At 41.8% G+C, this 21,502-nt stretch overlaps 1 protein-coding gene across 2 annotated transcripts in view; it reads left to right on the top strand.

Moving 5' to 3' along the window:
- Window positions 1-21,123, top strand: part of LOC119709392 — an 84,475-nt gene extending 63,352 nt beyond the window's left edge. For both annotated transcript variants that reach the window (XM_038157104.1, XM_038157105.1), the window contains 2 exons: window positions 19,613-19,718; window positions 20,830-21,123. In XM_038157104.1, the coding sequence (XP_038013032.1) occupies window positions 19,613-19,680 (68 nt within the window). In that variant the 3' untranslated portion in view covers window positions 19,681-19,718; window positions 20,830-21,123. The remainder of the gene's footprint in view (window positions 1-19,612; window positions 19,719-20,829) is intronic.
- The last annotated feature ends 379 nt before the right edge of the window (window positions 21,124-21,502 follow it).

The following is a 21,502-nucleotide window of genomic DNA, read 5'->3' on the forward strand; positions in this document are numbered from 1 at the left end:
CAGTTTTCATTTCCAAAAAGCTTTATACTTGTGGGGGAAAGCTTGATAATGTGACCCATCACTCCATGAGGACTTAAATATCTGGAGGCAGATGGAACAAAAAAAAGAATATAAAAACGGGAAGAAATCCACATGAGGTCTGTGCTATACTTTCACACTTTCAAAATAGCCTCATTATTGTGGAGGCCCTGATGGCTTCTCTATTAGCTGGGTTGAAATGAAATTTAACCATCTTCAGTGTCTTAGGATTTGACCTAAATTTCCTTAATACAATAGCATGGGTATGGCAATAAATTCTTCCAATTTCCTATTAATCATCCCTTTTTAGACCCTTTACCCCCTTTTCAGTGATGTTAGTATATTTCCAACTAAAACACAGCAGCTATGATCTCACTAGCTCAGAAAGAGTCAAGGTTTGTAAGTTTGTAGCTATTGATAATTTAATTGATAATGCCATCCCAGTAATTAGACAAACAGGACACTTCATGTGCATGTGTAAGGAGCAATTACACAAAGTAGCAGTCACAGGAACCACCTTTTTGCGAAGATATTTTTTTCCTGTCTGGTTATGGCATCTGTGGCAGGCACTTTAACAGCTGTCAGAGAGAACTCTGAGGATCCTCAGAAGATCAGCAATGGGACATTTCTAATGATCTTGTTGACCTCACATGTCAAACATAATCAGGCTAATACACCAAACAGTGAGCTTCATGGATCTGTCAGCTTGTTCCAAACTAACAGCCACAGAGTGAGTTCTGCAGCCTGTTCAGCAGCCAGCAGAGCTCCTGAGACAGGAGTGGCTGCTAGGGAGGATGCACAGGAGGATTTATCCTAAAAGAGTTCTGTATTGCTGCTCATGAGTCTACTTAGCTGCAGGCCAAGTTATGATGGAAAGAGCAAGAATAAAGGCATTTGTGTTCTAGAGAAGTGGTTTCACTGTGAAGTTATTCATGCACTGTGGCAAGGGACAGCAGTGGCCAAGGACTGTCAGGTTTTAAAGCTGACTGCACTGAAGGATGTGGAGGTGTCATTCATGCTTACCCTGGAGATGTCAAAAGATCTTGGGCAGCTGGGGACCCAAATGCCAGGCACATCTGAATGGTAGTTGAGTAGAAAAGGCAAAAATTTCAACTTGCCCCAGAGAGGTGTTAATCATCATGAAGATCTCTCCCACCATGGAATGTAGATTGCAAGGATCCAATTTACAGATGAATATTGGAACTGTACTTCAAAATTTTAGGCTATCTGATATAAACCATACTATGCAAAATTTAAGTTTATGCTTTGCTGAGAATTGTATCCCTGTCACTGACCACTTCCAGATGTGAGAAATGTTACTGATCTTTTGCAAGTGGTATAAACTCAGACTATGGGACATATACTATAGGAGGGTGAAGTGCTGCAACAATCTGGATGAAAAAGGGAGCAGAACAAATATCTGGGGAGAAAGGGAAAAAGGGTGGAATAACCAACCACGGAAACACCCTGTGTGTTTAAGCTAAAATTGAACTATCCTCAAAGATCTTTACTTAGTTCTGAAATGAGGGTATCTCAACCTGATTCTGTCCTATTACAACAATGTAAATAATTACTTTGGAGACTTGTAGTGATATAAGGTGGAAGTAATTAAAAGGAGCATTGGACCTGCTTGATGGGTAATGAAGAACCCTGAAGTTTCAAAGGAACAGGCAACAATACTTTGTATTTCCATGTCACTCTTCATTTGAAATTCTTGCGTGCTTACAAATAGTAATTAAGCTTCAAAATTTGTCCTTTACAGATTACCTGAGTAAGGTGTAAGGAGATCAAATAATTTTTCTAGACTGACAGAGTGAGTGAAAGCAGAAGGAAAAGCAGGAAAATATCCTGCAGGAATGCAGTGACCAAAGTGCTGCCCAACACTGAAAATCCATTACTTGTTGAAGCAGCATCCCACAGGATTGACAGACTGGTATTATTTCTGCATATATCTTATGCATTAAATTAGTTATAGATTTCATCTTCAAGGACTTTATTAAGATTGGCAAATAGGCCATTAGAGACTTGAAAGGCTTGTATTGGTACACTCAGCTATTGCACATCCCTAGCAGCTCTCAACAGCACTCAGTGCCTCCAGCTGGGTGACCTCAATTCATGTTTTATGAAGAGGAGAGTGGGAAAAGAGTATTCTGAGAAGGGGGCCAAGCTACCACAGTTTTAGCTGCATAGCCCAGATGCTGCATAAATATCACTCACAGCTCATGCTTCATTAACTTCTTTTGTAGATGAATCCGTGTTTGCATGGAATGCTTTAAACCTGTCCTCAGTGATCCCAAGGATTCCCCACGCACCATGCAGCTGAGGGCTGCATGATCCCACCCCATCAGCAGTTCTGGGACCCATAGGATGGGAGCTGGCCAGCAGGTACATGCACATGGATGTGGAAAAGGCACAGACATGACTTCCCTGTTGCCTTATTCATGAGAGATCAATTTCTGCGCAGTCATTGTAAATCACCATCATTCTGCTCTGGCTTCATATCCCACTTCATTCCCGCTGCCCTGAACACCCTGACCTGGAGTGCTGTCACCTAATTAAAGCTAGGTGGGTAGAAAAAGATTGGACTTCAAGTGTAGCTAAACATCTTAAATGCATGCTGGGGCCAGATCTTCAGCTGCTGTATTTCAGCGAGGATGTTATTCTATATCTGCTGAAGACATAGCTTCTGGTTTCTGATTAGCCAGAAAACATCTTCCTAAAAAGCCTGGGAATATAATATGCTGGGAATTCTTCACAGACTGTTTTTCCATTAGAACTGGCTGCCAGCCTGCTTAGGAGGCTGTCTGACATCAGGTATATCTTTCCTAGGAAGTCTCTATTATCTGATACTGGTATTATTTTTGTGCCAATTAAATTATTCTGTTCTTATTTCCAAATGAAACCATTCTACTGTAAAAGGCCTGGATGGATAATATCCTTTAATTCAGCTGGCCCAAGACATTTGTTTTGTTTTAAACAAATTAACCTAAAATGGAAACAAAAGTTTTGACAGTCAAGAAAGCGTGGTCCAAAATAGGTCACAATTTACAGAGAGCTAATCAGGCAGATGTCTGAGACAGTGGAAGTAAATACTGATCTCATTCACACTGCTCTGAACTGAGAGCTACATGATGAAAATCCTAGGAACCCCTTCGATCAGCTCCAGGCTGAGGTCATAATCACCAGCTATGGAACAGCAGCATTTGGCTGCAAATTAAATCTCACATCTTCTCTGCAAGAAAGCATACTGTCCAACTGCAGCAGGGACTTCAGCAGCGAGGAGTATTTGGGGATTGCTTTTTGTCACTGACCAAAGTTGAGGGGAGACTGATGAGGTGTTAGGCTGAGACACCTCAAAGGAACTGGTTTTTGGAAATCCTCAAACTATCTGGCTGTTCTCAGGGCTGGCTCAAGTCAGGCACCCCAGAACAGGCATGCAAAATTAGTAGCCCCTTTTAAAAACCATCAGTCTTCATCTCCCTAGCAGACAGATTGGAAAATCAGGCTAATGTAGAAATATTAACTGTGAAAAGCCTTGAAAGTTCTACAAATCTGAAAAAAGTACTTCTTAGTGCTTGTAAAATCTGTGTGTATAGTGCAGGATTTCTTCTTCTACCGAGAAGTAGAACATGCTGTCCTTAGCTCCCATGCCCATGAAACTGTTAATATGCTGTATTTATGAATAGCCATTAGAAAAAGCGAACTGTCTTTGCAGTTTTGGTGCTCAGGCAGCCTGCCCACTTGCCCTTATTCTCCTAGAACTGCTGCTGACTGTGCTGTATTGCTCTTGAGGATGAATTAAAGCAGAGAAGGAAATATTTGTGATAATGATGCAAACTGAAAAGGGCTTGGTTTGCTTTAGAACTCTAGTCTAGGTTATTTGGGAATCAGCCCAAATGGGCTAGAGCCACTCACACAGATCAGTTTACACACTTTTCTCTCAGTGGCACCTCCTAACAGGCCTAATTAACATCAGAGAGATAATTTATTAGATATTTGACTTCACTTTGCAGTTACAGATCATGTAAATAAGAGTTACCCTGGAAACATGTTAAGAATGACTGTGGCACATTCATACGACCCCACTGTACTTTCAGATGGATTCTAGGAACATGTAAAAAGGTATTGGAAAATCCACTGCTGGAACTGAATACACTGTGATACATTTATTCAGGAGCTGGATTTTGTTCATTTCAGGCTCTTTTACCTCCTCCTACTCGTTCTACCTGTGACTCTCATCCTGGCATTCTGGTGAGCACTGTAAAAATTCATGTGTTGGCTTTGAAAAGCAAAATTATTCTACCCATCTGTGATGATATTAACATCTACTAAAAGCTAATGAAATGGGTGGCATTATGATGTCAGGAGGAGCAGAGCCAAAGGTGGTTTTCTGAACGGAGACTCTGCATGAATCTCCCCAGACTGCCCAGCAGTCAAGGAGATTATATTCTCAACTGTTAAAGCTGTTTACACATACCAACCAGCACTGACTGCCTCTTTGTGGCAAGTTGTTTACACGAATTTATTTTGGGAAAATTCCATTAGTTGGGACCAAGATTTCTTCATAAATCATTGAATTTAGCTTGTGTACTGATAAAATCTGGTTAGTCATTTATTCTTCTGAGCAGCGTTTAGTTATGAGTGTTCATTATTTGTAAGGAGCAGCTTACATGGGTAATATAAAAATAATGGATTGCCTATAGCTGTTTTCACTGGTGGATATTTTACTCTGCTGGGAAAGATGTATTAGAAAATCACCCTCCTTACCAATTCAGCTAATAAAACAAAGGACTCATTAACTGGAGTCACAGACCTAATGTATGCTCTGAATTTTGCAAATTTAGCCAGCAAAAATCTCCCAGTGAGACACTGAAACTGCTTTGAAAGTGGTCCTACAGATCTGTTTGCTGTAGTCTGTGGCTGTGTCCTCTGGAGCAGTGGGGATCTGGCTGGGATATTGGTGCTGCTGCTGCTGCAGTGCTTTGAGTCAAAGGAGTCCATGCTGTTGGATGGGGCTGCAGCACCCTAATTTCATGCATCAGCACAGAATTTTCAGAAAGTACCATTTACCACACCACAGGCATATACAGAGTTTGGGAGGACATAAAATTCATTCCTTAGTTTTGAACAGAAACTTACTCTTGCTCTGCAATTTCAGGTGAATCCAAAAAATGTCTGAAAAAACAAGTCTCTCAAAATTCTGTAATTTATAAAGCATCTTTTCTGTTGATTTAAAACTTCTTTACTGGCATTTGCTTCTTATATAGCTATAGATCAACATTATGCATTTTAAAAAGGCCTAAAAAGCAAAGCCAGGATCTAGACATCAGTTTTCATACAAACTTCTGGCAGGACCTGCCAGGATTCTGATTTCTTCATTTCAAGCAAAGGGACCAAGGTCAGATTCTTTGTCAGTACAACTGAAATAACTTCTTTATAACTGTCTGCATCAGTTTACACTAACGTGGAATTTGACACATTGCCATCAAATGGAAGGTGACTTTTCATCCTCTAAATTCACACAGACATATTAATCCAACACTGAGGTTTGGCATAATCTTTAATTTTATATAGCACATTTCTTCTCCAAGTGCCTGACAAATATCACCCAAACACAGCCATGTCTGGTAGGGAAGTTAGAAACATTCCTCACTGCTCACCAAAGAAGGCAACTTAACGCCTCCTTTTATTAAAAATAACATTAATTCAGAGAACCACAGTTTCAATTGTGTTGGAAATATTCAGTCACTCAGACTGAACGGCATGAAGCTCAGTTAATGAGGTGTTTAGCTGCTCCTTCCAGAGCAGCTCTTTCTTTACCTTTGCTTCAGGCAGTCTCTGTGTCTCTTGGATGATTCTAGATCTTTACCTTGAGTTAATAATTTGCAGGTCATCTCCAGAAGTTTGCTTATTGTAATGTCCAGTTTCCATAAGGACAAATGGATTACACCTCCTGCAAACAAGGCTGTTGCCACTAAATGATAGCAAACTGTTGGCAGTAATGCTCAAGGGCAAGCAATATTTTGTTATGGAAGAAATATTTCTGTCAATATTAGGTATTTTCTATCTCATCCAGTGAATGTCTTCTTCCACAAGCTTGTATCTTCACCTTCACCAGGAAACCTAATAGGCAAGTTATTGTGTCTGCTTGTATGTCTGAGTCCTAAAGCAGGACCTCTGAGATCTTTCTGTGTGCAAATAACTCAGATGGAGATTCAAGTCATCCTCCTGAGACACAGGAATAAACACAAAATCTTGCTTTCTAGACAAAAGAAAAAGGTTAGGACAACACAGGTGGTTTATCAAGTCAGTCTCTGGATTACTTCAGGCAAATAAGGGGAATTAAGACAGACTAGCAGAACTGGAGTCTGGATGTTTGTTGCCTGTGCAGGTGAGGGGAAAATGCACGAACAACCCTTAAGTTCCCATAAGCTCCTTCCTCACATGTTAGGCTGTGGATGCTGATTTTAGGGCTGCACGTTACCTTTGCAGAGGCAGTGGCACCAGTGGATATTAGGAAATGGAACATGAGTTCCACATGTGCAGGTCCAAGAGGAGACATTCCCCTTGCTGGACTGCCACCTGCTGATGTTCAGAAGGACTTCCCTTTGCAAACAACAGATTTATTTACCAGCTTGCGGTCCTTAGCAACCTTTCCCTGAGAATTCCACAGGATCAGCATATCTCCCAGCCAGCTCAGCCCTAAACTCTGCTTGTTTGGCCCAACAAACTTTTGGAGATCACCAGCCACACGTTGGAGCATCCCTGGAAAAACAGATGTGGCTGAGGCTGAGTTTGGGTGTGAACTGGACTCCAAAAGAAATTTCTCGCTTAGCACACTGTGGGAAGTCCTTGAGCAGCAACAAGCTTCAGGTCAAGCAGTTGCTTAATTTTTTTTTAATCCCCTTATTGATTCTTTGCTTTTAAAAAAAGATTCTCAGACTCAGTCCTCCTAAAAGCACTGGAGGGATCCAGGGCAGTGTGGGCAGGATTTACAGGAGTGCCTCCACAGAGCTTTGCCAATGCACTTTTATCCTGGCCAGTGCCTTCTCTTCCAAGCCTTGGCCTCTCCAAGGCAGACACTACCAAGTCAGGAGGAACTGAGACCTATTATTAGGTGGTTTGGAGCTGTGGATCCTGCCCTGCAGAAAATGCTGTGCTTGCCTCCTCTCTGACCTGAGGCAGCACTTCCTGCTGGGCTTCCAGAGGCAGAAAGTGGAGCGAGGCTAAGTGTGACTAACAAGGAAAGGAAATGGTGAGAATGGGCCCTGTTCACACCCCTCCCCAAAATCCACCCTGTGGCAAGGATCCTGCCTGCAACTTCCAAGGGATCTCCTGCTTTCTGCAGCATCAGGAAATTATGTGGCTCCAGCCTGTCTTGGGGATAAGAATTCCCCTTGCTCGCTGAATGTGAGGATCTGTGTCTTTATTTCAGTTGCTGTGCTGTGCTCCACGGTGCCAAACCCATCCCAAAGAGCAGGAGGAGCACTGTGACCTTCCCTAGGGCTGGGAGCTCGAGGAGGTCCTGGCTGTTCTTCCCCTGATGATGCACATGTGCAGGGGCCTGCTCTCTCCAGGTGCTAGGCAGGGGCTCAGAGGCAGCATGTCCTGTGACCCCAAATACAGAGAACTCTGGGTTCTGCCTGATTTTCTGTATGACTTTGGGAAAACTCCTTGGCATGTTCACTTCTCTTCACCTTTTTTGCCTTTTACACAACCCTTAGGCATATAATTGCTTGTATTAGAGAAGGGCTACAGTGTTAGGAATGCTGAGGCATTAAAGGTCATGTTCTTCAAGCTGGAAAACCTCACACTGAAATGAGTAAATCCAGAAACTGGCACAGTTTGATGTTTCACCCAATAGATCACTTTTAACTGATTAAGATTAGGGAAAACTTCAGCTTCCTATAAAACAACCAGAGTAAAGATAAGTAACCAGAGAAAACCTATCTAAAAAAAAAAAAAAAACAAAAAAAACAAAAAAAAACCCTCACAGAAAACAGTTTCCTCTATGGCTAAAGGCACAAGCTATAAAATAGATTTTTTTTTTCCTCCTTCACAAATCATTTAAACATAAGTAAGAAATCAGTAGCTCCCTCTTCAGAGGCACCCTAAGGAATAAAAGTGCAGTGAATCATGGGTATTTTATTACTAGTCTGTGTGTCTATCTGATGGCAAGCATCAATGGCTTCCCTTACACAGGGTGCCCAGGGGGATAGAAGAATGCAGGGAATAGCTTACTAGGTTCTGTGTCTGTCTGGTGGCAGAAATCCATGTTTTCTTATAGAAGACACTGTGGTAAAGCACGGGCAGCCTTTCAGTGTGTGTGTGTGTGCCTGGCTTTCTGGTGGCCAGGCACAAAGTGGGATTGAAATGTTGCCACTCAGTCATGGCTGCTGTGCCAGCAAGGCACGATTTTGGGCTCAGCCCCTCGCAGCAGAGGCAGAAATGTTTGCCAGGCAGGTCTGTAAGGGAAGCCAAGGACAAGCATTAGGAGAATGCTGGGAGGAATATCCAGAGTTTAATAATGGAAACAGATATTGGTACAGGAAATTGTTCTGAGGCATGGGATGGGAAGACAGGTAGAAAGAACCTTCTCAGGCACTGGTGGATGCTCTGGGTTTGAGTGGCAGTGCAATAGAGCACCAAACACCGGTGTTAGTGCAGCTCACTGGTTTCTAAGCTGCTTCTAGGTGAATGTTGACAGCATTGCAAACCAGCAGGTCCCAATATTTAACTCCTCATGTAGCCTGAACCTCGCAGTAGAGGGTCAGAGAGGGCCAGAGCCAGCCAATCCCAGAGGAAGAAATTTTTTTATCCATAATGCTGAGTGATCTGTTAAAGGGCTTATCTCTGAAAATGGGTCTATTTTACCTGCACACACTTTCAAGAGGGGCTGTCTGGCAGGCCATGAGCATCATCCAGGGATCTCTCCATAAATTCTATATGAGCTTTAATACTATGTACAGAAAGTTAACCATGTTATATCTACACTGAGGTATAAATATACACACCTGAGTATCTACACACAGAAGAGTAAAGATACACAGGATAATTTTAAATAGCTGGGAGGACAGAGAGCAGTCCAGCTACACTCAGCATGGGATCATTTGCCCTACCAGCACTACTCTGCCTTTTTCCTGCTGGACTCCTGTTGCTCTGTGAGCTCAGTGATTTCCAAAGTGGGCTTCTGTCTCTGCTTTACATCTCAGTGCAACACCCAGACATGCACCAAGTCTTGATTTAAAGACTGTAAGCAACAGGAATCTTGTTCAATCATAGATAAGATGCCACAGTGATGAACTGTCCTCATTGTTAAATTTGTGCCTGTTGTTTCTTGGTACAGACAGAGTCCCTAATGTTGAAATTCTGGTCTTAAAGGGAAGGGGTTTCTAGACCATGGCTGGTGCTCTGCCAAAGACTGATGATTTTTTCTGATAAGAGCAGCACTCCAAGGTCTAGGCAAGAACAGCTTTTTTTCTCCTTACTTTAGTGCATGCTTCTATTCATCATTTCCTTATAATTAAAAAAAAAAAAAAACAACAAGCCATATACAATTTTGTTCCTCTAGTGATTTTTTTATATTTTCATGTTGTCTGGAGACATGATGTACTCCCATCCTCTCAGAGTGGTTATTAGCATCTGGCCTGGCTATTTCTTATGGAAAATTATAAAAATGTTTGGTGAGCAAAAGAGAGATGCTAAGTGCTTTGGTGTTCTGATCAGGGAAGGTAATTAGGGAAACTGCATATTTGGTTTTGAATTAAATGACTGATCTGTAGCCTTTTCTGGTGCCCAAAATGAACACAAACTGCAGCAGACTTTTGTATTTTTCTTTTCAATCATTCTTTCCACATATAAAGTCTGAATGTTTTTCATTAAATTCCTCACTGGAATGTTTTCAGTTTTAAACAACTTGTGGTGTTTTGGGGAAGGGTAAATAAGCATCTGACAAGGCAACCATTGGGGCAGCCAAGGGCAGCTGAAATTTCATAAGAGTTGGAGGGTGAATAATTTCCAGTATCACAGAAGATCAGCAGACATGGATAGTGGGTCTGAGACAAAGGACTGGAAATCAACCTCAGCAGGCTCTGAGGATAAGGCAACTAAGAGAACTGGCCAGCTGGGAGAGGACAGCTTTCCAGAAGACATTGTAATGCTTCACGTGTAATTTCTTGGGCAAAAAACAGCTGTAATCAAACCCTATTAGTACCAGAAATGTCCTTTTTCCCAGTATAATAATAAACATAGAGCTTATAGGGAATTAGAGGTACCTCTTCAGTGAAAACATGCTTCATTAATTCAGTTTTAACAAGAAAACCACATTTTTCTCATTTTTTCAGTGGTTTTTGTCTATGCAATTTTTGAAAGAAAAACAGCTCAGAATTTTCATGAATGCATTGGAATTAGTAAATGTGAAAAAAGAAACCCAAGAGGTTACCACTGAAATTATACTCATGTAAGACAACTGAAGCCTAAAGTATTCAGTTGCTCAATATCAAACTAACACCTACAAAATTAAACCCAGGAACTATAACAGATTTTTAGAAAAGCTAAATAATTTCACTGAACCTGCAGAAGAACTATACAAATTCTAATAAAATATTTAAGAAAATGGCAAAAAATAATGCTCACTGTAAACCCTCTGGGACATGATTACTTTCATGGTTGTGTATGGAGAGGAGTTTTATAAATAGCCATAAATCACTTGTGGACCAGACATGGAATTACTATCACCAGCATTGGAATTGGTGTTGTTATTGCAGTGACCTAAAATAACATGATACTGCTCTTAGACACCCTGTAAGAGACATTGGATCTCATCATATCCTGATTTATTCTGCTTCTGTAATTTCTGCAATGATATTGGCTGAAGAGCTCAATTCTTCTCTTGGGCCTTGAATTGCAGGCTTTCAGCTGCTTCAGGGTAGCACTGGTCCACAATTTTGTGACTCTTTCCATAGCTCTGTGCAGAAAATTGCTAAGGGAAGATGAAATTCCATGGTGGAGGCTCAGACCTTCCTGTATCTGCCAGCTGTAACCCAGAGAGAAGATACCTTAGGGAGAGTACAAAACTTGCAACACACAGTCAATATTTTGTGCATAACCTGTATCAGACAATATTTTGTCCATATTCTGTATTTGTATCAGTCAATGTTCCACATCAACTCCTTTCCACTGCAGTCCCCATTTTCTATCTCTAACTAATGTATATGCATACACATGCATGTTTTGATTTGCCACTTCATTTAACTCCTCTGTGCTAAGAGAAACACTAATATTTATTTCAGAGCACTGTAAAGCTTTTTTTTCCTACAGTGTCTGCTCTCTGATTCCAGGAGAACACTGTCATGTGAAAGAACCTATTCAAAATCCATTGCATTCCCGTCCTTTTAATTTATGCAGTCAGATTTATACTCTGACTTCACATATCAGTTCTTGTCTGCTCTTGAGTTCATTTGCTTTCACACCAGACAGAGCTGCTAAAGTAGCTGCACACATACCAGCCTTCTTACACTGGAATGATATTGTCCCTAGGTGGGTTTCCCTATAATTGCCACAGATCGTCCCAGAAATTCTGGCAGAGCTTATCACAAGTTCAGCAAATGTGAGAGGATTGGATGATAAAAGCCTGTTTGTGCTGCTCTTCACTCAGTAGGAGTAAAAGCTGATTCTTCACGTGCCCAAAATGAAATTAAGGGGGCTACTCAAAGAGGTCGTGGTTGCACGGTCACTTTAATCTGGCATCAATCTGACTGCTGCTGAAAGGGGCCGTTCCACCCCTCTCCCCCTTCCTCTGCACCCAGTCACTTCTTTCACCCACTCCTGTCTGGCACCAGTGTCTGCCTGGCTGTGCAATGTGTTGGACCACTGGATCCAGCTGAGTTCAACTCAATTACTTGAATACTTTTTTTTAAAGTCAGTTTCTTGGGGTAGTAGAGACACATGAATGCTTGTACTGGGGTATGAGTGTGCAGGGGGAACAGGGAATGGTTCTCCAGTTGATGCCTCAGGTTTTAGCTTTTATATTTTTCAGATTCTGTTCTGCTTTAGTGTGTAAGTCTGGGCTTCATGTCAGGGGATGGTGAGCTCTCTGCACAGAGTAGGGAGACAAAACAATTCCTTCTCTAGCTGGGTGCCCAAGGAAAACCGATCCAGATCTCAGGCCCAAGAGCACAAACAACGTGGACTGAAGAGAGGAAAACAAGAAGGATGGGACTTCATGGGCTAAAGCTGTAATTGGACAATTAGCTCCAATATGCTAATGGACCAAAACTTATAAAAGTGTGAGACCTCATGACCAGTCATGCATTTCATGGCCATTTTGGGTTGTGCTGCCCAAGGTGGATCCATTGAGGCCTCTTAATAAATCCCTACTTTATTCTTTAGCTCCATCTAGTCTCTGCTCTAGGTCAGCCTTCACAAGGCATCACAGTAGCAGCCCAAAAGGCCATTGAATGATGGCCTGATTAGACCAGCAGCATCCAACCCACAAAAATTAAACTACCCAGGCAAGGCTGTGAACTTCTCACATTTCTTTCAACTCCTCTTCTCTTTTCTCATAAGCACCTTCCCATTTCTCAGTAGGCACTGGGCACTGAGGTTTGCAAACACTTTTTGTCCTAGGAATCTCTTCAGCAGTAAACACAGTTATCTGTGTTGCCTTCTTTTTTTCCATTTGTAATGTCTACTATCCCCACCAGCACTACTCCCAGCATGTCAAATTAATTCAAATTTCTTGTTGTTCTCTTTTTTATTTTCCTTTTACCACAATGTACATGCCATCCTAAACTTTTCCAGAGACCAGTCAGCCAAAGAAAAACAAGGTATTTTTCCAAATTATCCAAACAATGAGCATTTCATTTGTGAGACACATCCCAAAGTCCATTTCCCAGTCCGTGAAATACTGTCCTAGTTCTGTTGGGCTCAGGAGCAGCACACAGTTGAGTTGTCCCAAGAGCAAAGCAGTGCTTTGGTTGTGGCTCCTGGGTTTCCTCCTTTCCAAAAGCAGCAATCCATGTTGGCATTGTGCTTGTTCCCCTCCTGGCTGCCTCGCTGTGCACGGGGAGCCAAACCAAAATTCCTCAGCTCCCCTTCCCAGCCCACCCCAGCCCCACCCGTCTGTGTGGGAACAGGGAGGCCACTGCCGGGACCTGCCACACCGGCAGCCAAGGTAGGAGAAGAAAGGGGAAATTCCCACTGCCAAACTCTGCCACAAGAGAGAAATTCCTGTATCCACTGCTGGGGCTGGGCAGGTTCAAACCCACAGCAATGGGAAACTTTGTAGCATCTGTGGCTTTTTCTTTACCATGATGGAAAAAGCCCCTGTGTGCGGCACATTTGCACAGGACTTGACATCAGAATGTGCTGGAAAAGGGAAGCATAAAACCTGGTAACATAACAAGAAAAAAATCTAGGATCATTCTGGAAAGAGAGAAACCTTCCAGGTCAGTGTTTTGCATTTGTCCATCCTTGTTTCAGTTTTATCACAAAGCTGGTGGTAATTAGTGCTGGTTGCACCTTCTGAATCAAGTTGTCTGGTGAAAAACACCCTAAACATCACAAGCTTCATCCTGTGCCACTGTTTCAATTGTACTGGGGAGAGTCTGGGACTTGTATCCTACAAAATCTGCCATTCCAAAGAATAGCAGGATTTGGGTGTGAATTGTTACACTGCCGTGTCACAGTTTTCCCCCTGCCACAGTGCAGGGTGCTATGTGAAGATGTCCATGGAATCAGTGATCTGTCCAGCCTACAACAAATGAGGGTCTGCCCATTAAAATCCCTTGTTGGAGGAAAAAAACTATGCTGAAACAAGGTTTTATTTTTAAGTGGAACATCCAAAGTCAGCTTGCCATGAGGAGTTCTGCCATTCTGCTACTGGTTTGAAATACTTGCACTGTGAGGGTAAAACTGAAAATGACAGTAAGGCTTAAAGCTTTATCCTCTGAGATGAATTATACACAATTTAACAAGGGGTTCTATGAAACAAAGTAGAGCTTTCTGCAGAGAATTGTCTTTGTGTTTTGACTAAAAACACAAAGGAAACGTTCTTAGCTTCTTTTTTATTTTACAAATTTTTAGAAGAAATGTGCTCTTTCTTGCCTTTTTTTTTCCTTTTTTCCTTTTTTTTTTTTTTTTTTTTTTTGGTAGCTTGCTTGAAATTATTTCTTTTTTTTTTTAATTGCTCTGGTCTGCTGTTTTTCCTCCCTGCTCTTGGAGCTAATTTCTCTTTCTTTGTCTCAAGAACTGATTGCATTTGTATCATCTCCAGACAGGTCACAGGAGGTACACTGAATGCACACTGGATATGTTGCACATCTGGTTTATATCCTCCTCCCATGAGCCACTTCCCATCCCACAATGCATATAATTCTGTATCATTGCCATATATCAAAGCACAAAGGACACATAGAGAGTGGAGCTAAGTGGACACAGTACATGAAAGACAACTAAAATCTCAATTAGTTTAAAATAGCCACTTCTCTTTTAAGCCCAGTTCCCAGTTTGTGCAGTAGAGCAGTACCAAATTGAAGAACTTCAGCACAATGTAGTTTTCCACAAGGCAAAACTAGCTAACAAACTCTGTTCTAGGTTTTCTTTGCAACAGCCTTCTGGCATTTGTATGTAATCCTGAGAGACTCATTTTAGGGACAGAAAAAAGAAGTTTCTATTTGGACAGAACTTGCATGGGTCTCTCATTTTTCATGATATGGACTAAAGCAGGGGTTGCTACATTACCTTTTATTTGTAGGTTATTTTTCAGGGACCCTTGAACCTGGGACTTCAGGAGAGGGGCAACTTGTCCTGTAGGTGACAGAGGCAGTGGAGGTGCCTTCAGATCAGCATCCACTGCCCCTTCTCTGTCGGCTCATCTGCTCTCTTGGGAGATGGGAGAATCTTTCTTGGTCAGCACAGGACAATAGCTCTGGATCAGAGTGAAAGGACTGAGCCAACAGTCCTATCTGAGGCACCACCACTACAGGCCAGGAGATGCTCAGAGCAAGGGAGAAAGAAGCACTTTATGCTGCCTTGGGCTGCTCTGGCTCTGGCAGAGTCTCACTGCAGAAAGTGTTTGTCCCATAGGCCGGTTTGGTTTGGCTGGCAGCAGCAGCTTTCTAGGGGTTCATCTGCAAGTTTGAACAAATCTGCTCAGACCTGCTCGGTGTTTCAGACTTCTGCAGCAGCACAAGCCAGGCAGTGCTGCAGCAATGGCTGGATGAGATGAGCTGACACATTTCTGGGCCAGGCAGGCAATGCTGGAGGACTGACAGACTGGCTGACAGCCTGAGGGATGGGCTGCCTGGCTGACAGCCCAGCAGACAGGGGTGCTGGGCAGCACCAGAGCAAGCAGCTTCCTGAGGGACTGGAGTGTGCAGCCCCTTGTGAGTCTGCAACCTCACAAGGCAATCTGCCCAAAGATCAGCTCTTGTAACTGAAATCTCTGCTTCTATAAACTCTTGGGTTTAGGGAAAAAAAAAAAAAAAAAAAAAAAAAAAAAAAAGGCCCTCTGAGTGTCAGAGCTGGGCCCTGGAAAGGGGTGTCAGGAATGGGAGCTCATCTAGGTACTGCAGGAATTGTACATGCTGGGAAGGGCAGCACCAATTGCCCATTGTCTCCATCCTTCCATCCCTCCATCCCCCAAACCTACGTGCACACCTGCACCTCCACACACCCAGTTCTGCTCTGATCTGCCCCTGGATTGAATTAAGCTGAAGGATCAAAGAGCAAAGCTGGGACTGTTTCCACACAGAGCATAGACTCTCTGCTCTGGGAGGCCAGTCCTGTGTTTGCCCCTGCTGGCCTTACTTGATTCAATCAAAACACAGCCCAAGGTCTGCTGTCCCAGCCCCAGAGCCCTCCCATCACACCCCCCATCAGCTTTATTCCCACTCAGACTTCTTCCAACTTTGCCCAACATGCTCCAAAATGCCAGGAAAGTCAATTCCTTTCTTTTTTTCCCTCTGGAGTTGGCATTAAAGCTGGAAGGAAAGACATTTCTGTCTGGTCAGATAGAGGGAATATCGTTTCCAAATGCTTTTAAAATAGGCACATCAAACTTTATGATACTGCCTCTAAAACAGTGGATTCTATTTTCCTTATATAAAATTTGGAGCAATTTTCCATGCCCATATCCATGCAGCCTGTCTTATTCCTGGCTTTGGGGAGGCTGGGTCTCCATTTACGGAACAATGCAGTTTCTTAAGGTAAACATGTATTTTTGCAACCATTAAATCTTCAATTTTAGAATGAGCTTCTATTGAAAGTGTGGCTCTTAGTAGGTAATAATATGCAGTTACAGAGTTAAATGCAAACTCTCAAGCAGAACTAAACTACTTTATTTAAAGATTTCCTCAGAGCATGCAGTCCATTATTCCACCCTAAAAATTGTAGGACAGTCAAGGTGATGAATTTATTGTTCTTAAGTGCCCCACCCTAATACCAATCAATTTGGGCAGTGGCTGCATTGTCCATGGGATAGAGACCAGGAGGTGAGGTTTGCAGGCAGTAAACTCTGCTCATGAGGCAAATGAAGTGAACAATGTCTGAGTGATAGCGTTATGCTAAATGCTGATCTCCCTGATTTTCTGTAACTTCTACAGCTCCTTTCGACATCAATCAGCTCTGTCACCACAGGGTGGACACAGCCATTGCAGCCCAACTTTAGTGAGTTTGTCTACATAATATCCACAACACTGTATGAGGAGGTGTTTGCACTCTGTGTGCCATGGGAGTTGAGTTCTGACAGGGAAGACTAGGCACTTCTGTAACTGGATTCCAGAAATAAAAGGAAGCTACCAAAAAGTGCACAGACTAATAAAAACTTGGCATCTTTTGTAGTCCTTCTTCACTGACAATGCCTGTATCAATCTCCTGCAGGACAGAGATAGCAGACGAGAACAGATGAAAAGAAATGAGACACATGTGTGGGAATAAATTGGGGCAACAGTTAAGGAAAAAATGACCTTGCTGTCATTTCATATATTTTCTTGTCTTGTTTAATTTAAGGAGTTATGTTCTAAAAAAGCACGTTTTGGTGTTTCTGTTGTCCCTGAGCTTCTCTCTGTGTGCTGGTGATTTACTGTATGCAGCCCAGAGTTGGAATCCACTTTTCCCTCTGCTCAGGCAAATCCTTCTGGGCACACATGTGTCAATCAGACCTGCATGTGTGGGAGTGTGGCTTGTGATTCAGCAGCAAAGATGTTGATGCACATGGAGCAGAATTTAAAGTTTGGGAATAAATTAGCTAGGTGGCTTGAACATTTGTCATCCCTGGTAATCAGGAAATAGATGGGCAAGTGAATTGATGGAAGTAGCATCCTCCTAGCCCTTGGCAGCCATGAATTTCAGACTGTGCAGGATGATTCCTTTCCTAAGCAGAGGTGAAGATGTTTCAGCAGTCTCAAGGTGTAAATAATGCTGTAGACCTCAGTTAGCCCAGTCAGTTTATCATCCATGCTCCTTGGGATGGATCCCAGCCAGAGTTACAGCAATGCCCTCTGTTGAGGGCACTCTGAAATCCACTGTCGACCAGTTGGTTTGAGAGAAATTCCTCTTTGTTTCCTGGGTGGATGAGCTGCCATGAGCTCCTCTGGTGTGAGTCAGCCCTAGGTGCTGCTGGAATGATGAACTCAGAGGCTGGTCAGGGGCAGAGCTAAATGAGACAACCACAATATTCACCCTCAGACACAGCAGTTAGCAGTGGGTAAGAAAGCTTTAACCTCCCTGGGGAGTTTGGGCACTGCTGCCGAGGTGGCTGTGCAGCAGATAAAAGCAGCCTAAACTGCACAGAATTAGCCTCAGTTCACCAAAGCTGGTGTGGAGAAGACCTGAGCAGGTCCAATTCCCACTGAAAGCCTGGGGTGAGAAAAGACTTTTGACTCCAGTGGTCATGGTCTCTCACATCCATGAGCAATTCTTTCCTGAGTCTGGGCTAGAAAGCTGTAGCTAGTGCAATCACACAGGTTCTGTAAGCATACACGAATAAATAAATAAATTTGCTTCTTATCAGCTAGAGGGATTTTGGTCTATGACTCTATTTTTGTGATTGTTCACTTGGCTGAACCTTATTGCATCAAAGTGTCTGTTAAGAAAAGCTTTTAGCCCCAAAGTCATATTAATATTTAAACTGTTGTTCTCAAGCAGTGCAACAGCTGTGTGATGTGAAATAAAGACATTTTTCTGTCTTTCCCTGAGCAGCTCTAAAGTATCAAATGGTAAGTGGAGAAGGAGGAGATATTTTTTTTCTGCTATGACTCATATAAAATACCAAATACTATCAACTCACCCCCAACCCTCCTCTGGTGCTATATATTTAATCATAGTAAATCTTTGTGTATCACTGAAATGCAGTCAAATATTGAGGACTTAAAAATAAATTACTCAGGGCAGAAAATGTTCCTGAAAACATTAATTTCTGAAGTTGGAATGCTGAAATGCAGTTCAGATCCATCCACTGTTGAAACTTAAGCCACATTTCTATAATTTAGAGCACATTAAAATATTCATAAATATATATGCACATAAAAATAAATATTGAGCTCTGTTGATATCTGGACAGGGGAAGTGTTGTGAATCAGATATTCCAGTCCATTTTGAGGACTGGTCTCAGTTTTATGGACACTACAGTCACATATTCAGAGTCACACCAAAGGTTCTTAGCAAATCTCTAAGCCACGTACATTCTGAACATCTGAAGCATTTTGCTGAATTCATTTCTTGAAATCATTCAATAGTTGCTGTTTATTCTGACAAATACAAAGTACAAAATGAAGCAATGTTCTGCCTCACTTTGGTCTAAGATCTCCTGTATTTAAGGCTCAATTTAATAAATGTATGCACATAATGCTTTTGTTATATAGAAAGATGCCCAAATAGATCTTTAGATCCAAATTTCCCCAAATGTGGAAAAAAGAAATGCACTTCAACTGATCATCTCTTACTGAAAAAAAAAACAAAATATGAAGATGAGCTTGAGATTTGGAATAACATTAGTGCTCCAAACTTTTGGTTTCATGTTGAGCTGACACTGGCCCTGCTGCTTTGATAGAACAAGGAGAATTTTATTAACTCAGAGTTCATTGAACATTTTCTGCTTTTTACTGTTTTTCATTTTAGTGCACATCTCTATCCCCAGACTTGAAAAGGGATTAAAATGCCAGATAGGAGACCGATCACTCAGCATTTCTAATCATGCATCAGAAATCTCAAGAGACATAGTTCTCACAAGATTTTCTACTCTTTGTAGACCATAAAAGGCTCAGATAACCTTCTAAAATCCACTCTAGTCATTAAAAAAATAGGTTCTCACTGAGAATCTAAAGTAGGCTCCTACTGCAGTGATCACATTCAATCAATCCAATTTCACTCCACTGCTTCAGAAATTATTTATGCATTCATTCACTGGGAGCAACAGAAATCTTCATTCAAAACAATATTCTGACAATTGAAACAGGGCTGGAACTATTGAAAAAAAAAAAGGGGGGGGAGAACCCTGGAGTACTGCAGGGAAACATTTCCATACACATTATATCATAATTTCAGATGGTGATAGGCATTTTCTTTGTAACTCTTTTTCATATTCATGTTCCAGTAATGTTCCAGAGCATCTGTCCTGTCATTGTGAGTGGAAGAATGTGCTCACCTGCTCAGCCTCCCTGATAAGCAGACAAAGACTGAATCATCTAAACTGCAAATTGGTAAGTTTAGTTTTGCATTTTCCATTACCTTCATCACTGTGAAAGTGAATTTCAAATAAAGCAAGTGACTGACTTGCTTTCAGGGAGCTTTCTGGAAATTCCAGTCTTGGTAAATAAGAACTTCTGGTGCATGTTTTCCTGCAAGGTAAGTCTGGTAGAAAGAGGCACTTAATTGAACTGCCAAGGTGCTTAGAGGCATTAGTGTAACTACTTCATGTCCTGTTTATCTGTCTGTCATAAAATCTTTTGGCCTTGCTGAAAAATGTTGATGCTTTCAAAAATCCCAGCCTTTGCCTTTGTGAATGAATTCTTGTGTATTTAAAATTAGTGCAGATGTTATGTATCTGCTCTTTATAGAGAGACACTGCATTTCTGGCCCTGGGCACAGTCTGCCTTTTCAGCACCTAACACATAGCTCCCTATGCTGCTAAAGATAATAAATGTAGGAAGATAATGTCATGCCTTGAAGAGTGATGCTTTTACCAACTGATCAGTCTGCAGCTCAATTTGGGGGAACTGAACATGGATCAAATGATCTACTCTGAGAGGGAACAGCTTCTGCAAACACACAGAATCTTCTATTAGCATCTGTGTGTGGATGGCAGGCAGTAAAAAGCCACAAACCACTACAATGTGCTTGTAGAAACTTTCAACCATTTCTTTCTGCGGCATAACAAAGCACAACCACACCTACACCCACACTCAGAGCAGTCTGCAAACCCAGAGGGGGAAAATAAGCCATGTGCTGAAGGTCTTTATTTTGTGGGATAGAGGTGACTTTTGATTTTGATCCATTGTGCTGAACATTTTAAGAAAATGAGTGAAAAAACAAGCAGGAGGAAGAGAGATGTGGTGCTTTCAGTCCTTGTGGGCTGAATCCTGGTTGAATGCAGAAACAGTGGCATCTAGTGGGCAGCTGCTCAGATCAGGAAAGGCACTGGATGTAAAACAGGTCAATGATTGGAGCTTATAATCATGCTTATCGTGGATGAAAGGTTTTCCCAGATCTGTTTTAATCCTTCTCTTTAAAAGCATTTGGAAAACAACTATTTTTCCAGCTTTCTCACCTTCAATATTCAACTTTCAGAATGCTTGTTCTTCTGGTTTGCAGGCATGTAAGAAAGTCCAGCTTTTTTCCCCAAGATTTTAGACATGGAAAAAAACCAAACCTGCAACTAATCCTTGAACACACTCAATCTAGTTCAACTATAGAGGAATTCAAACTCAACGGAGCTTTGAAGGAAAGATCTCTGTAGAGGAAGAGAATTTTAAAAACCTGAAGGACTCTGAAAAAGGGCTTAATTACATAATTCTGTAGCAATAGCTAAGTATATTTATGCAGTGTTTACTTTTTATGCTAATTATCTGTGCATTTTTTCACTGCTGAGTCACAATAAATGCTTGAGCTAATTTATTTACCCCTGATCCTAAGATCCTGTTCTCTTGTTAATTCACTGGATTCTATGTAAAACATTGTGTATATTTTATGGACATACAGAAATATACAATAAGCAGAATGAGGGGTTGCTGCATCCATGGCAATAGTCTAAAGCAGTCACATGCCTTCACTCTCTCTTCAGCTTTCAGTGTTTGCCAGTGATGAGCAAACTTATGAAAGTCTGCTGTGCTGTCCTGGTCTCCTCTTCTCTGGCTGCCTCTCCCATAGGCTGGAGGGTGTTTCTGTGTTTACTTGCAAAATTAATTTTTATGAAGGGATGGCTTGGCTTCTTAAATCTGGCAGAAGAGCTGAATGTCTTAAAAAGCAGTAACTTGGCTATATTCTT

The sequence above is a fragment of the Motacilla alba genome, chromosome 18 (assembly GCF_015832195.1).
Source record: "Motacilla alba alba isolate MOTALB_02 chromosome 18, Motacilla_alba_V1.0_pri, whole genome shotgun sequence".
NCBI classification, from domain to species: Eukaryota; Metazoa; Chordata; class Aves; order Passeriformes; family Motacillidae; genus Motacilla; species Motacilla alba.